The 15,103-nt window shown below is 48.8% G+C and overlaps 1 protein-coding gene across 4 annotated transcripts in view; it reads right to left on the reverse strand.

The window, feature by feature from the left end:
• Nucleotides 1-15,103, reverse strand: part of PLEKHA2 (pleckstrin homology domain containing A2) — a 56,891-nt gene that overhangs the window by 29,682 nt on the left and 12,106 nt on the right. For all 4 annotated transcript variants that reach the window (XM_002925250.4, XM_034647447.1, XM_011232352.3 and 1 more), the window contains one exon: nt 2,814-2,870. In XM_002925250.4, coding sequence (XP_002925296.1) covers nt 2,814-2,870 — 57 coding nt within the window. The remainder of the gene's footprint in view (nt 1-2,813; nt 2,871-15,103) is intronic.

The following is a 15,103-nucleotide window of genomic DNA, read 5'->3' on the forward strand; positions in this document are numbered from 1 at the left end:
CCTTCAGATGCAGTGAAGGAACAGAGAATCCTGAAAAAGGATGGCCCACAGACCCGCTGTAGCGAGGGCGGCCAAGTGGTACCATCTGCGTGCCCCGAGCTGGCCACAGTTAAGTAGCTGCGTAGCAGCGGTTGACTGGTGGGTCCTGGGTTATGCAAGCAATGAGAGGAGGTCAGGATGTGAGGGGCAGAATGGGAACGGGTCAACCATAGAGTGACGCAAACAAGGCCACTCTACAGCTCAACAGACACTCAGGAACTTGCTCTTATCAGATCAAACACAGACCGCAGGAGCAGCAAACTCATCGGTCGCAGGGCACCGCTAGCCAGCCCCATCCTGTCTGCCCCTGGCCGGAAGTGGAGCTGGGGCCCCTCTGGCAGAAGCAGCACCAGCAGCACGATGAGGGCTTGAAGCTCTGGGGTAGCCCTGCCCCAGTGTCCGGGATGCCCCTGCCCCATGAGGTGGCATCAAGAGGGGAGAAAGCAGCAGTCAACTATACAGAATGACTGGAAGGGTTCTAAGCAGTGGTCTCTGGACCAGCTTCAGAAGGTCAATGAGCCCTGAAATTACAGTCAAAATCAGGGTGTTGTACCCACATATATACTTTACCTGGGAAAGGCGTCCATGCTTTTCATCCAACACTCAAAAAGGTCTGTGACCATCACCAATCCCCGCGCCCTCCACCACCACCACAAGAGGTTAAGAACCAGTGCTCTAGGAAGGTTTTCCTTATAACTAACTGAGGGCAAGGCCCTGACAGAACAGGACACAGGCTCGGGTGGGACACTGGGGCTGGCTGTATAGAAGAGAAGAGGCTTCAGGCGAGGTGGGAAGGTGGTGGCACCAAGGCCACCTTCCATCGTCTTCTAGTTTGCCTCAAACCTGGTTCTGCTGCCATCAATGCCCTGGAGGACCTCAAGTAAAGGACTTTCATCTCTGTTGGCCTTTCTGAAGGAACTCATCGTCCCAACACTAGCGCTCAAGAAGGAGCTATGGAACAGCACCCCTGCACAGAGACCACACGTACACTGTGAGCCAGGTCGACACTGTGGTGAAATGCTTTGCTCTGGGAGGGACTACCCAGGGGTTAACAAGAAATAGGCTGGAATGCTGAATTTGATGCCAGTACCACTGCTAAATGTGCTTCTGGGAAAACCCCTGCTTTCTGGCACTGGGTCAGGTAGGAGTTAAAGGCTCTCCACTCCATGTAACCTGACCCTGGGGCAGCTATGGGTTTTGCAAAACACACACCCGGGACTGCATCTCCCAAGAAGGGCTAAAAGGCAGGTCCATCCTTTCTAAATGAGGCAGCCTCCAAAGCTGAGAATTCTAAAAACCCTCATCTGAGCTGCATTTATAAATCATGATTCAGCAGGAGATGGTATTCACTCTTCCCCCATTAAAAAAAAAAAAAAGTCTCCCAAACCGTCTCAAACAGAAGAAGGTTTGGAGTTTCACTACTTCTGAGGTTCTCTGCTCCCCCTTCTCTGATTCTGTTCCTCTAGACCTCCTGGAGAAAGACCTCATGAGCCCACAGCAAGACCAGACAGGAGAGGGGAAGGCCCAGGCCTCTGGCCCGCCTGGCCCCAGAGGCAGCCACATCTCTCACCACAAGGCAAGCACAAATTGCCCACAGCTGTGCTAGCAAAGCTTTGCTTTAAGCCCTGCCCCCTTCCCCCGAGGTCATTATCTCCTCTCTCTAATCCGCTCAAACCCTGCCCTGTGTCTTCTGCCTCTGTGCCCAGCTGTGTCTGCTGGCCACTGCTTGCAGCCCCTGCCGCCCCCTCCACCTCCAAGTACCCCCCCACAGCTGCGATGAGAGGCTGGACACAAGGGTTCCCAAAGCTCGTGATGAAAAGGAGCCAGCGGTCACTCGGATCAGGGTCCCCCCATCTTGTCTCAACCCCTGAGGGTGGGAGAACATGGGCAAGGAAGCAGAGATCCCCAAGGGGTCTTAAGTGAGGGGTGTGTGGGGAGAGCAGGACTTCCGGAACCTTCGTGCTGGCTGGGTGCCACCTGGCTCTTCTCGCTGGACAAAGAGTTCCTCTTTCTGGAGAGGCTCTAAATCCCCGGCCTTTTTTATCTCTGCTGCATCACAGGTCAGCACTGGAGCCTGCTGGGGCGGGGGGTGGGGGGGGGCTCTAAAAGAAGCTAAGTTCAGCAGCTACGTGTAGGCATCATCAAGCAGCCTGCAGCCCCCAGCTGCTGGGTCTCAGCTCTGAAGAGGGGTTGCTCTCTCCCCGTCTGCACTAATCGGACCGGGGATGGCCTGTCAGCCTGCCTGCCAGACTCTCCAGCAGTCATCTGGTTACTGAATAGTTCCCTGGCACAACCGAATGCCTTCCCGGGGCTCTCCCAGCCTTCCCTCCACAGTCATCCTGTCCAGGTGCTCAATAATCCAGCGTAGCCCCAACCCTTTCTGAGTGGCTCCTGTTGAACAATACCCCTTGGGTGGTGATCTTTCCTAGTCACTGGGGGTTTTGCAGGTGCTTTGTACTCCTTCTTGCCCCAATGACAAAAAATGTCATGCCTGACTTCTACCCCCACCACCTATGCCTCCTTGGCAGGAGCTGGGAGCATCACTGACCCATGTGTCCCAGGAGTAACAGGCTTCAGGCTCACCGTCCGAGAGCCTGCTAACTGCACTCCACCCAGCGCCAGTCAGCAGCAAAGCTTCCAAAGGGAGGACTGGGGAGCACTTCACTGCCCATGCAACACACCCAAATGCTAATGCCCAAAGAATTTGACGTTTCTCTTTCAGATACTAAACCTACTTAGAGGACTGAATCCCCAGAGCTCCAGGCAAACATTACCTTCGAGATGTAGGTCAGCTGCAAAGATCCAACAGCTCCTGCCCCCATTGCCAGGTTCTGAAAGACATATGTTTTTCATTTTAAGAAGCATGATGCTATGTGAGGCAGTGGAAATAGCACTAAGAAACTGAAGACCAAGACTCTAGTCCTTGCTTTACAACCTTGAGCAAGCCACTTACCCACATTCTTTAGCTGACTTTCCTCTGTAAAACGGTGATAATTCTTGCCATGGCTATGTTGACATGAATGTTATCCTTGGCCTTACTTACTAGAGAGGGGTGTGTTCTAGGATGGTGGTTAAAAGTGTGAGCTCCACCATTTGGCAGTGAATAAGTTCCATAGCCACTAAGCCTCAGTTTTCCTTTCTGTAAAAATAGGGATAATAACGGTACCTACTTCACAAGGCAGTCATAAGGATGAATTAATACACGTAAGGGCACTTGGAATCGTCCCTGGTACCTAGATGACTCTCAACGAGTATTAGCTATTATATTTTTTTCTTTCCTGACTGCTCTGGTCTCCTTGTTGGCTTAGTCCTGCTTTATGCCACTTCAAATTCTTTTTGTAATAAACAGGGTACTGATTCACACAATACAGAAATAAAAAAGTAAAGCTGTTTAGTTTATTTCACAGGATTATCACGAGTACCAACAAGAATGATGTCTGTATGCCATAAAACACTAAAATGTTGTATTAAAACAGCAAGAAACTCACAGGCAATATTCTGTCCTGGCACAATCTCTTTGGCTTTCTAATGTCCCCACTGTCAGAAAGGAGCAATGAAGACATAGGGATGATAGTATTCCAAGGAAATGACCAAGATTAGAAACCTCAGCCGTGAGTTTCTTATTTATAAATTGGAAAATCCACTCCCCCATGGACCTTGAGAACCTGTCCACAGCTCCTGGTGCCCCTTGAGCTGTTGCATAAGCTTCCGAGAATAACCTTGAAGCCCCCGGTTACCTGGGGTTGTCTCAAAGCATTAAGGGAGATGAATCTAGGATAATGAGAATTTAGTAAATTTCCTAAAGGGTTAGCAGTGAAATGACCTGTCATTCCAGGAGACTGCCTTTAAGAAGTATTTTAGACAGTAGGGAAGAGCCCTTCTGAGCCCAATTATCTAAATTAACATACATCACTTGAAGCAAATGCATGTGTGAAATTTTCTATACACGAAAAAATGAGAAAATGGATGGGGATGATACCATGATAAAAGGATTCTCAGAGACCTTAAATTTTAGAGTAAGAAATTCAGAGAGGATGTTGCCCCCTAGCCCGTTTGTACAAATGAGGCCATAAATCTAATGTTGCCTTTCAGTAGCCAGATTAGCATTTCAAATACGGATGATCTGATTTACACTTTTTTTTTTCCAAATATACGATGATTGCATTTTGTTGACTTTTAAGGAAACCTCTATCAGGTAAAGAGAGATAGGCCCTGTGCCCCTAAATCAGAGTCCACAAAGGAGCCACAGGCACACCAAAAGGCCACTGAGCCACCGCCACTGCCTCAAGGAGAACGTGAACCACTCTGGGCAGACAGCTCCGCACACAGGAAGGCTGCCTCCAAGGACACACACAGCTCTGCTGGACGCTGAGCACCTGGCCCACTCCCAGCCCCCATTTGGGACTGGAGGAAAGTGGGGGGATTTGTGAGTAGGGGTTGGTCCAAGGTCACCTAATTGGTGGCAGAACCTCAACTATAAAGCTCAGGTCGCCTGACTTCAACCCAATGCCCTAGAAGCAGCACAATAAAATCTTAAAAGTTCGAGCTGCTGGAATTCTGGCTGTGACATTATCGCCCTGTGACTTCAGGGAAGTTTCTCTACCTATAAAAGGGGGACAGTAAACCCTGTTGCACAGGCTTGTTGTGAGAATTACATGAAAATCGTAAGGAGAGCCTAGCCCATGGCAGCTCCTCTCACCGACCCACAACGCTAATTACGAGATACGGATGCCAAGTCTCAGGGCTGGTCTTGCACAACTCACTCTCATCCCCCAAAACCACAGCCCAAAGGCCTCCAGAGCCCTATCTGGAATTATGAGTGATGAGGTGGGATTTGGGGAATGTTCGGACACTAACCCACACGTAATGACAGATATGAGCCGATCAGATTTCAACTACTTCATCCCCTCCGCCCTCCAGGGCTGCTCCACCCACGGTCCCCTGCCTCCCCTTCAGCTCTCCCGCTGCAGAAAGACCCAGGAGCAGTTCTCCTGCCCGGTTACCTGGGGGCGGGGGCGGGGGCGCCTTCACTTCCCTCACCCACCGCCCACCCCACAGTCTGCTCTAGGCTCACATGTACCTCCTTCTCCACCATGAGAAGCCAGGAAAACGTGACGAGTGTCTATAAATGCAGTTCCCTCCGCCCCGCCCCCACCCCCCGCATCTTCCTCCCCAAGCCCAGGGGGAGATGAATGACAGAAGGAAACAGCCCCAGGATCCCTGAGCCTTGATCCACAGTGATGGCTCAGCGTCCACTCCAATTACTGGACCTGAGAGATTAATGGTGACAGCTCACTGCCAGGGTGGCAGCCCCAGGCAGAAACTTCCCGGTCAAGGAAGAATGTACCAACAAGCCTGAGCTGAGGACCTCAGCAGCTGGTCTCAGGCCAGGAACGTCAAGAAACAGCACCTGGGGCGGGGCAGGGTGTCGAAGCCAACGCAAGCTGCCTCTCCGGGACGCACCCCGTCTCTTCCAGGGAGAGGACAAGAGGGTCCACCTTCGCGAAGCTTCTCCAGACTGCAGTCTGTCCCTGACCCCGCCCCTCTCTGAATTCAGGCACACCAGTCCTCCAGCTGTGGTGCACATGGCACTCTCCTGGGGAGCTTGTTTGAAAATGCCCAGGCTCAGGCCTCACCCGAAAAAAACACTGAATCAGAGGCAAATGGAATGTGGTCAGAACTTGCACATTTTTTAAATGTTCCCAAGTGATCCCTACACAGGCCCCAGCCTGAGAACAGCTGACCTGCATGACAAAGTCTAGCCCTCGATTCTGTATTGGAGTATATTTTTCTGCGAGTTTAAATCTCTTCTTACCAGGGTTTAAGCACATCGAGGACATGAGTAGAACCTTATTCCTCTACATAGCAGTCTCCTCAATTTTTATTTATTTATTATTATTTTTTAAAGATTTATTTTGAGAGAGAGAGCACGTGGGCACGAGTGGGAGGTGGGGGACAGAGGGAGAAGGAGAGAGAACCCCAAGCAGACTCCCTGCTGAGTGCAGAGCCCAGTGCAGGGCTTGATCCCAGGCCCTGAGATCATGACCGGAGCAGAAGCCAAGAGCTGGACACTTAATTGACTGAGCCCCCCAGGTACCCCTGGACTCCTCGATTTTTAAACAAAAACGCTATTTGCATGGTGGTTAAGTTCCCAAACCAGTCCACAAAAGCCTGCTACACTCAGTACCGAAGACCCCCCATCCACCATGGGCGAACGACGTTTCTTTGGAAAGACTTGTTCATGTTTTGAACGGGGCTGTCCCTTGAGTTTGCAGTTTCCCTGACCCCTGGCAGGGTTCCTGAGGGACAGGAATCAGGTGGAAGGGGCAGAAAAGGACCAAGTCCCAAGGACAAGATGGTCAAGGGCCTGGGGAGAGGGCCGGGAAGCACATGAAGTGAGAGCATCTCAGCAGATGGGGAGTGAAGACAGGCTGGTGGGAAGGCTGCTTATGGGAACCACCCGCAGATATTTTTAAATAAACTCATCCCCATGCCTCACTCCCAGGGTTTTAACTCATTTGGGGTAGGGCCCAGGCACCTGAATGTTTGTCAAGTGCCCCAGTGATTTCACAGTCCTGCCCGTTTTGAGGACCACTTCTGCACACAAGAGCTGGTCGGGCTGACTGCACTGGAGATGCAGCAGCTGGTGAGAAGGCCACGCCCAGCGGCAGCCCCCAGCGTGACCTTGGTCTCTGCACCAGCAGTAAACAGGGAGGAAGGGAAGGCCAGGGCAGCAGGCAGGGAGGGAGAGGGGATTCCAGTGCCGCGTGTGGCTGGCAGCCACTGGACATGAGGCTGTCTATAAGTCAGGAGCATTCTAAATTTTCTGAAACCATGTAGGGCATGGGGCAGGTTCCCACTAAATGAGCGACGGTTTTTATGAAGACACTGCCAACACCTTGCTTTTTGCTCAAGTGTTCTGCCACCAAGGGCCTCAAAGAAACTCCTGCTCCCCGTGAGTGGAAAGCGTAGGGTTTATTCTCTTCCACCACCATAGAAGGAGCTGAGAGGCCCACACAGAGATGTGACAGACCTCCCGTAGTAAGCCTTTTTTCCAGAAGCAACAATATCTCTTGTCGAAATAGAATATTTTACCCTAGAAGTGTCTCCTACTCCCTTTCCCATCTTCTAATGAGAGTAATAAGGAGCACAGAAATGACTAACTACAGAGTCATAAATTCACAGAGCAACACCACCAAAGGGTTCTGGTGATCCCTCATCATTTGCCACATGACACCACTAAGGCTCAAAGTGGGCAAACGACTTCCTCAAGGAGCTGAATAAAGACAGAGCTTGTAACTCCCGCCATCAATCGAGTGTTTTGCAAAGCACGGCTTGGAGAAGCAAAAAGGAAACTGACATATATTCAGAGTCAGTTTTGTACCAGGCCTGCTCCTAGGTACTCCCCCACATTGTCACTTAATCCTAACAATCCCATTCTACAGATGAAGAAACGAAGGACTGAGCAGGTGAAGCAACTTGTCCAAGGTCACACATGCAGTGGGCAGTCAGGCCGGTATTCAAACCCAGCCCTTCCTGATTCTCCAATCTCACGCGCTTTCCCTGTACACCATGCCACCTCCAGTGAGACAATCCTTCAAACAAATGTACAAGGACCTGCTCATTATCTAAGAGTTGATTATCAATGAAAGGTAAATACAAGAGCAGGACCAGCAGGGTTACACCAAAAGAGACCCTTGACAGTCGCCCAAGCTGGGCAGGGCAGGAACTGGTCAAACTGGCTCTTGGGTGCCAAACTCCAAAAGACCAGGGATTCGGAGTGGAAAGGGGGAAAGAGAGATGCTGACACCTTCTTACCTTCTCTTATATCCCTCTGGGGTGCCTAGCAGAACACATCAGGCAGTCAAAACCAGCTTGCTGGTTAACAAGTGAGAGAAGGAGGAAGGGAAGGTATATGGAAATCCCACAGCTAGGCCATGAGCCAACATGGCTGCCCATAGGCCGAAACCACAACTCAAACCACCAGAAGCCAAGGCCAGACACAGACTCTCAGAAAAGAAAGACTCACCTAAGAAGAGCTGTGTCATGGGAACGGAGGGGAGAACATAATTCCCTCTGCCCCACATTCCAGAGCCCTCACCCCAGAATGGGAGAGTAACCAAAAGAAAAGTAACCAAGCTATTCCCAGGCATTAGGTGACCCAGACAGTGGCCTGACCTGTTGCTCTGGTATCATTCTGTAGCTCCACTTTCTGATACTAACTTGAGGAAGGGTGAAATGCCCTCGGCTACTGTCCTCACACTCTAGTTCGAAATATGCATTTAACCCTTAGCTTCCAGAAAGTCAACTCTGCATCATGAACCGCTGTGTTGGTGCATTGCTTGTGTTCTATTATCTGGATGCCTCCTCTCTGTTGACCATCGACATGCATCAGCACCAGCTTCAGCCAGGATGGATTTCGTGATGGGTAAGTCTCTTGGCCACCACATTCCCAGCCCCTTTATCACCCTCCCCCAGTCCTGGTGCTAGTGACCTAAAGACACGGTCCAAGGCCCGTGCTCTAGATAATCCCCAGGACATGTTTGGGTTCCAAGACTCCAACTACTGGCCACAGAAATGGTCCTAAAACTTTAAACTCAATAAGCCAAGCCCTTCACCCCTGTGCTCAAGGCAGCCTCTTCCACACGTTTGAGTGCCTCCTTCACCCTCTTGTCAGTCACTGAGCCTGACATTTTCTTCCTTCGCGTGGCCTCTAGATCTGTCCCTTCCTCTCTATTCCCTGCGCATCACCACCACTGGCATTCCAGGACGCCTGAGACAAATGCTTTGCTGTCAGCAAATGACATCTCGGTAATACTTTAGAGTTTATGCAAGCACTTTCACATACATTACTTTATTTAATCTTCACAGCAACTATGTCAGAGATAGAGATAATTAATATCATTACCCCTGTTTTACAGATGAGGACACAAGGCTCCAAAAAATGGGTGTTTCCCTAATTAAAGTACACATCGAGTTGTCCTGCACTCAGCGGATACAAACCAAGAAAATGGGCTCGGGAGAAAAATCTAACATGCAGCCCCCTCCCAAATATACAGTTGCCTGCTTTGCCTGGGAGACATTATTTGAATTATAAAATGGCATTCTTTGGTATATAAATAGTTACATAAATACATAAAAATAGACACATTCAATAGAGCTATCAAATACTGAAGGTTGAAATCTCAAAGCAAAACATTAACAACAATATAACGAAAAGTAGATTTTAAGAAAACTTAGAACAGTTTCACCGCAGTTCCACATTGGTAAAAGCTTGGCTAAATCTCACAGCTTGCCTCTCCTTTAGTCGGTTAGACTTTAATACTGAGCAGCTCTGACTATGAACACGATTGTCCCAAGGTACCTTTCGGTTTTCACTTCCCTTTAATTTAGACAAAGTACCATCCTGTGATAAAGAAGATGAGGGTTGTTTTAAAAAACACACAAGATTACTACAGTATTTTATGTTAATTCTCAACAAGTCCATACATAATTTTAATTTTAAAACATTAACTGACTAATAATTTTCCCTCTGCGTTACGGTGAAAACACAGACCTGTTGCTTGAAATCTTCTTTTAGAATTGTTTTGCCCAAAGGAATTCTGCATCCTGCCTCTAACAGGCAGTATGGACAAAAGCCTGCCAGAAATTCTACTTAGCCCTTGAAATCATCTGACTACATGGAAAGTTAATATACCAATAACACAAAATCCATGACTGAAAAACACTTTGCTCAAACAACGGCTGGAGATCTGAAAATTCTCATGATGCTTGTATATGCAGAGAACATCTCTGGACAGACACACAAGCAACTGGTAATGTGGGATGCCTCTGGCTGGGGGATATGTGACTGGTGGACAGGACTGGGAGGGAGGAACTTGTCACTAGATCAGTGGTCCCACATTTTGAATTTTGTACCATACGCATGTATTGGCTATTTTTTTAAAAAGTTATCTTACTGGTTCTTGACATTTTGACAGGGTGAAGCATATGATGCAAAAATCTTTTAAATATTGATGGATTTCAGCCAAATTTTGCTCAAGGAAGCTTCTGACAAAAACCCCACAATTTTAAAAGATACCAATTTTCACCTAGCCTTTAAGACAAAACTAGTGTCCGTTTCTTTATATGTTTTATGTATTCCTACCATGCTTCTGTATTCCTTCTACTAAAATATCCAAATGGCCCAAATAGCCACATATCCATCTTTTTGTCAGCACAGCTAAAGCCCCCTCCCCTTTCAACGAAAGAACTGCTTTCAGATTAAAAAAAGGGGGGGGGCTCTCACTGTGGCCCTGGAGTTAGCAGGAGAGATACCATCTTTCTGAATGTCACAATGACCCATAATTCACATCATGGCCTTTGGAAAGTAAAAGCATCTGAGTATTTTTTGGCAATAGAGAGAAAATATGCTGTACAGAGTAAATTGGACAGAGTGCAACAGTACGTTTATGCTTCTGTTTATCCTTTGTTCAGGGCTATATAATTTAGTCCTGCAATTACTGAGCCAAGTGGGCCTCACAAGCGTGGAACCGACGCGTTGCTGTGCAACTGAATCACAGTCACTCTCTCTGTAGGTCACTGTAATAAAGAATGGCAGCCTAATTAACGTATTTTATCTCCTCTCTCATGATAGGGACCAACACCAAATTAAAATACAGGTGTTGGAGCCATATTATCATAGTAATGTTTTCAGGGAAATCCAGCCAATGCTTGTTTCTCTATTCAACAACTATTTGTGTGCTTGATACTGTCAGCATATTGATTTTTAAATGCATTAGCTGGATCGGTGGCCATGAGCAATAATATCGAAACTTTCCATTTATAGGGGTCCTTTTCAGCAAATGGGTTTCATCCCATATCGGTTTGGTGTCACCACTGCCTGTATCAAAAACCGGATACTTTCATACTTTATCACATCAACTCTAAATCCTGTCAGACGTTTAGGGCTGTACCTGGTCCATGCATGCTGACCCCTAATGCATACCCACTGTATGTCCCAGGAGCAGAGGGCAGCCTTCAGGCTCCTGGAGCTGTTTGGCCCACATTTGTAGAGCCGAAGCCAGTGACTGCCCAGTGTGGCATGCAAAAGCCCACCTCCCCTGGACAACTTTGAGGCCTAATTTACTTCGAGCCCCCACTGCAGCATTGGGCTGAGGCCTACCCTCCACCAACTGCTGCTTGAGCTCAGACCCTTGTCTGGCTTCCTCTGCTTCCTTGTCCGGCTTCCCAGCTCTCTTGGCAGTTTCCAGGAGAACATTTCCTTCAGAAAAAACTTGGCCCAGAAATCGAAAGAAAGAAAAGAGAAAGAAAGAGAGAGAGAAAGAAAGAGAGAAAGAGAGAGAGAAAGAGAGAAAAAGGAAGGAAGGAAGGAAGGAAGGAAGGAAGGAAGGAAGGAAGGAAGGAAGAAAACTTGGCACAAATCCTTGTCTCAGTGCCTGATTCCGGGTCTTGGGATCTTCTTCTGGAGACCCTGACCTTTAATCCCCTCTGGGCAGGCACACTCACTTTCTTCCCTGGTGCTGCCTTTGCTCACAGTGACTGCTGTTTCCCTCACCCAGAAATACCCTCCTCTTCCCCAGCTGCTCTGCTTGGGACATGGTGCATAACAATTAAAGGAGATACTGTAAGTGAAAACACATCTAAACCTATAAAATGCCCTACAAATGGAAATCACTTGTGGTAATGATTTATCTCAGCCATCCTTCCATATCTGGATCTAACACTACCTCCCTTCCATGAAGGGGGCCCCCACTCTCCCTGCCACATTTTTTTTTTAGTCATCCATCTTCTCACCTACTGCGTAAGCTCCACGAAGGCTAAGATTTGGTCTAGTCACTGTTGGAGCCTCAACATCCATACCTGTGTACAGCACACAGGATGTATTCATGCAGTGAGCAAATACGCATTAGGCAATGTTGCTAAACTCCAGGAGCTCACTTTTCTTAGCCCTTCGGGAACTGAGGGGCTAAAAGCCATGTTAGAAAGCATCTGGAGTACCTACAGCACAGAGAGGATAAATAACACACCTAAGGTACAAAATAACTTTGCGGCAGGTCCTTGATCTCTTACCTCCCAGACCTGAGGACTTTCCATATGCGACTCCAGCTGGAGGCCCTATATCTCCCTTAGACGGGCAGCTGCCGAGGAAAACTGCAACCCCTTCTCCTTCAGCCAGACTACTAGCACCTGGGCCGTTCAGCTCAACAATATGCTATCTTGTTATAAAGATGCACCGAGATTTTTAGCACCATGGTTGTGGGTGTTGTTTTCATCTCTCCAACTAAACCTGAAGCGTCCTGGTGGCCAAGACGCCACTGACTTCACCTCCCACATGGTCCCCAGGACCCTGCACAGGGCTGAGCCCAAACATCAGGAGGAGGGGCAGACACAGGTGAAGAGCGCAGACACTGGAGTCACACAGACCTGGCGCCAACTCCAGCTCTACACTTAACCACCTGTGTGACCTTGAACGAAGGTGCCAAACTTCCTGCACCTTACAGAGTACTTCCAGAGTGGTAACAGCCCCTGAGTCCCAGGATCGTTGGAAGGACTTCAGGAGAGGGTAGATGTAAAGCGTTCCGCACTCAGTAAGCATAACCAGCAGTTAACAGTAATAGTAGTAGCAGTGGGAGCGGAAGTAAAACCAGGCTCCAGAAACACCAACTACCAAGGAGCTTCAACAGGAGACGACAGGAGACATGGGTTGAGAGAATCCCCTGCTTATGAGTGTCTACAACTACGATACCATACCAGGTGTCTCCAAATGCAGTTCCATGTCTATCTCCTTAGGGAAAGACCAACCCCCTCCTCCAGTTCGCTCTTGGAGATCATCTGCAATCCATCTTCTCCTGACTCCCAGTGCTGCACTGGGCCTGCCTCTGCAGAGCTTGTGCTCGACGGAGGCCCAGGAGAGGCCCAATCCCAAGAGAGCAGAGTCGGGCACTCTGCATTTCATAAAGGCCTCCCTTCTGACAGCCTCTCCTCTTGACCCTCTTTACTGTGTTCATTCATTCAGGGAGCACCCATTTACTAAATGCTGGGCACTACAGATCAAAACCTAAGCAAGATGAGCTCCCCACTCTCAAGGACCTCCCAGCTCTGAGCGTCCTCTGGCTCCTCTTTCTTTTTTTTTTTTTTTTTTAATTTCTTTATTTGACAGAGATAGAGACAGCCAGCGAGAGAGGGGACACAAGCAGGGGGAGTGGGAAAGGAAGAAGCAGGCTCATAGAGGAAGAGCCTGATGTGGGGCTCGATCCCATAACGCCGGGATCACGCCCTGAGCGGAAGGCAGACGCTTAACCGCTGTGCCACCCAGGCGCCCCTGGCTCCTCTTTCTTAATCAGAGACGACGACCTTCAAAAGCTTTCCTGCCTCCTAAGCAACATTAAGATGATGGTCTCATTATCAGCAATAAAGGCAGGAGAACTGGAGTCAGAGATTGCCAGCGTCGGGATGCCGGCTCTGCCGCTCTCTCATTGTGTAACTATGGGCAAATCCTTCCCCTCTCTGCCTCACCCACTTCACCTTTAGAATGAGGACAACAATACCTACCAATTAGACTTGTCAGAACGAAATGAAAACCCACTGAAGGCTTTAGAACAGTGCTTGCCACACAGTCATAAATGTTCACTAATACTACTTTACAACTTATAAAAATAGTCATTCTCAAATCTAGAATGGCTATTTGGCCAGTAACACAATGAAGAGCTAAGCCAATGATGGAAGGAGTACAACGTTCAGAACTATTGCTCTGCCACAAGCAAGACTCTGCTTTTTTTCAGCATAGGCCAAGCCAGCTGAAATCTCTGCTTCCAGGAAAGATGTAAAGACTCCCTAGTAGTGGCCATGAGTTCTATCTGGTAACTCAAACTCAAAGAAGGCTCTAGATGCAAGAGCATCCTGAGAGCTGAGTCAGCAGGGAAAGGCAGGAGGCTCCCTAAGCAGGATAGGATCTGCTGCAGAGACTGACCCCAGAGAGCCCAGTGAGGCAGCCCAAGGCAGAGCATCCGAGGTCAGTGCAGGTTCTAGAACCAAAGAACAGTCAAATCAGTGGGCAGGACAGAGCAAGGGAAATCCTGACAACTGGAAACTTCTGAAATCTGAGATGGCGACAATGTGGCCCTGGGCAATATGTCACGGACAGCAAGGCTCTCAGCTGTGGTCCAGGATGTAAAGGAGGGTCCAGCTCTCAGGGGAGGTGGCTGCCGACAGTTAGTCAGGATTCCCTAAGCAAGTGCCTTTGGATTAAGAACAGTCCTAGCAGGAAACATGGCGGTAAGCAAGTAAGTCAAGACAAAAATACTTTCGAATTACCCTAGCTAATATGACAGGTGAGTGAGAGAAGGTACACAAAGGGAGAAAAAGGGAAAGGGAAAGATAAGACCCAGAGACCATGAGTCACTCCGGGCTCACCCCTGGCATGCCAGAAGCCAAGTCTACAGCAACAAAGACTTGATCCCAAGCTCCTCCAACAGGGCTTCCTTCCACAGTGGATCTGTTGACCCAGCTGTGGGCACCTGTACAGAACAAAGGCAGGGAAAATGAGAGAGTAGGGCCAGAAGGCAAACCCAAGACCAAAACATTATCAGAGGCAAGCATTCCAGGCCAAGTCAAGGATGTAAGTGTCATTATGTAGGTTTCATCCTGCAAGCCCAGCACTTCTGATGAAAGCAATCAACAGAAGGGTTATCAGGGATGTGGGGCGACACATGGGGCACAGTTCTATTTAGAGTTAAGTCTTTCCTGGAGAAGGTGACTAGTGGCAGCTAACCTGTGTATATTTTCCAAATCTATAGTGTTTTCTCTCAGCCATCAAATCCAGAGGACAAATGCCAAAGGCCTCTAGAGGGTTCATCCCTGGATAATGACCAGAGGCTCACAGCAATCTTTTTCCACTGCACATCTTAAAGTACAAATCCATCCCCTAACACTCAGACTTTCCTCCTCCCAAGTCTCTCAACCTGGGCCAGATCTCAGCCCCACACCCCTCCCTGCCACAACATGGCCATGACCCGTGAACTTGACGTTCAGGGGCCCTGCCAATCTTTGGGGCCTCAGTCCA

Source organism: Ailuropoda melanoleuca, chromosome 18, assembly GCF_002007445.2.
Source record: "Ailuropoda melanoleuca isolate Jingjing chromosome 18, ASM200744v2, whole genome shotgun sequence".
Taxonomy (NCBI): Eukaryota; Metazoa; Chordata; class Mammalia; order Carnivora; family Ursidae; genus Ailuropoda; species Ailuropoda melanoleuca.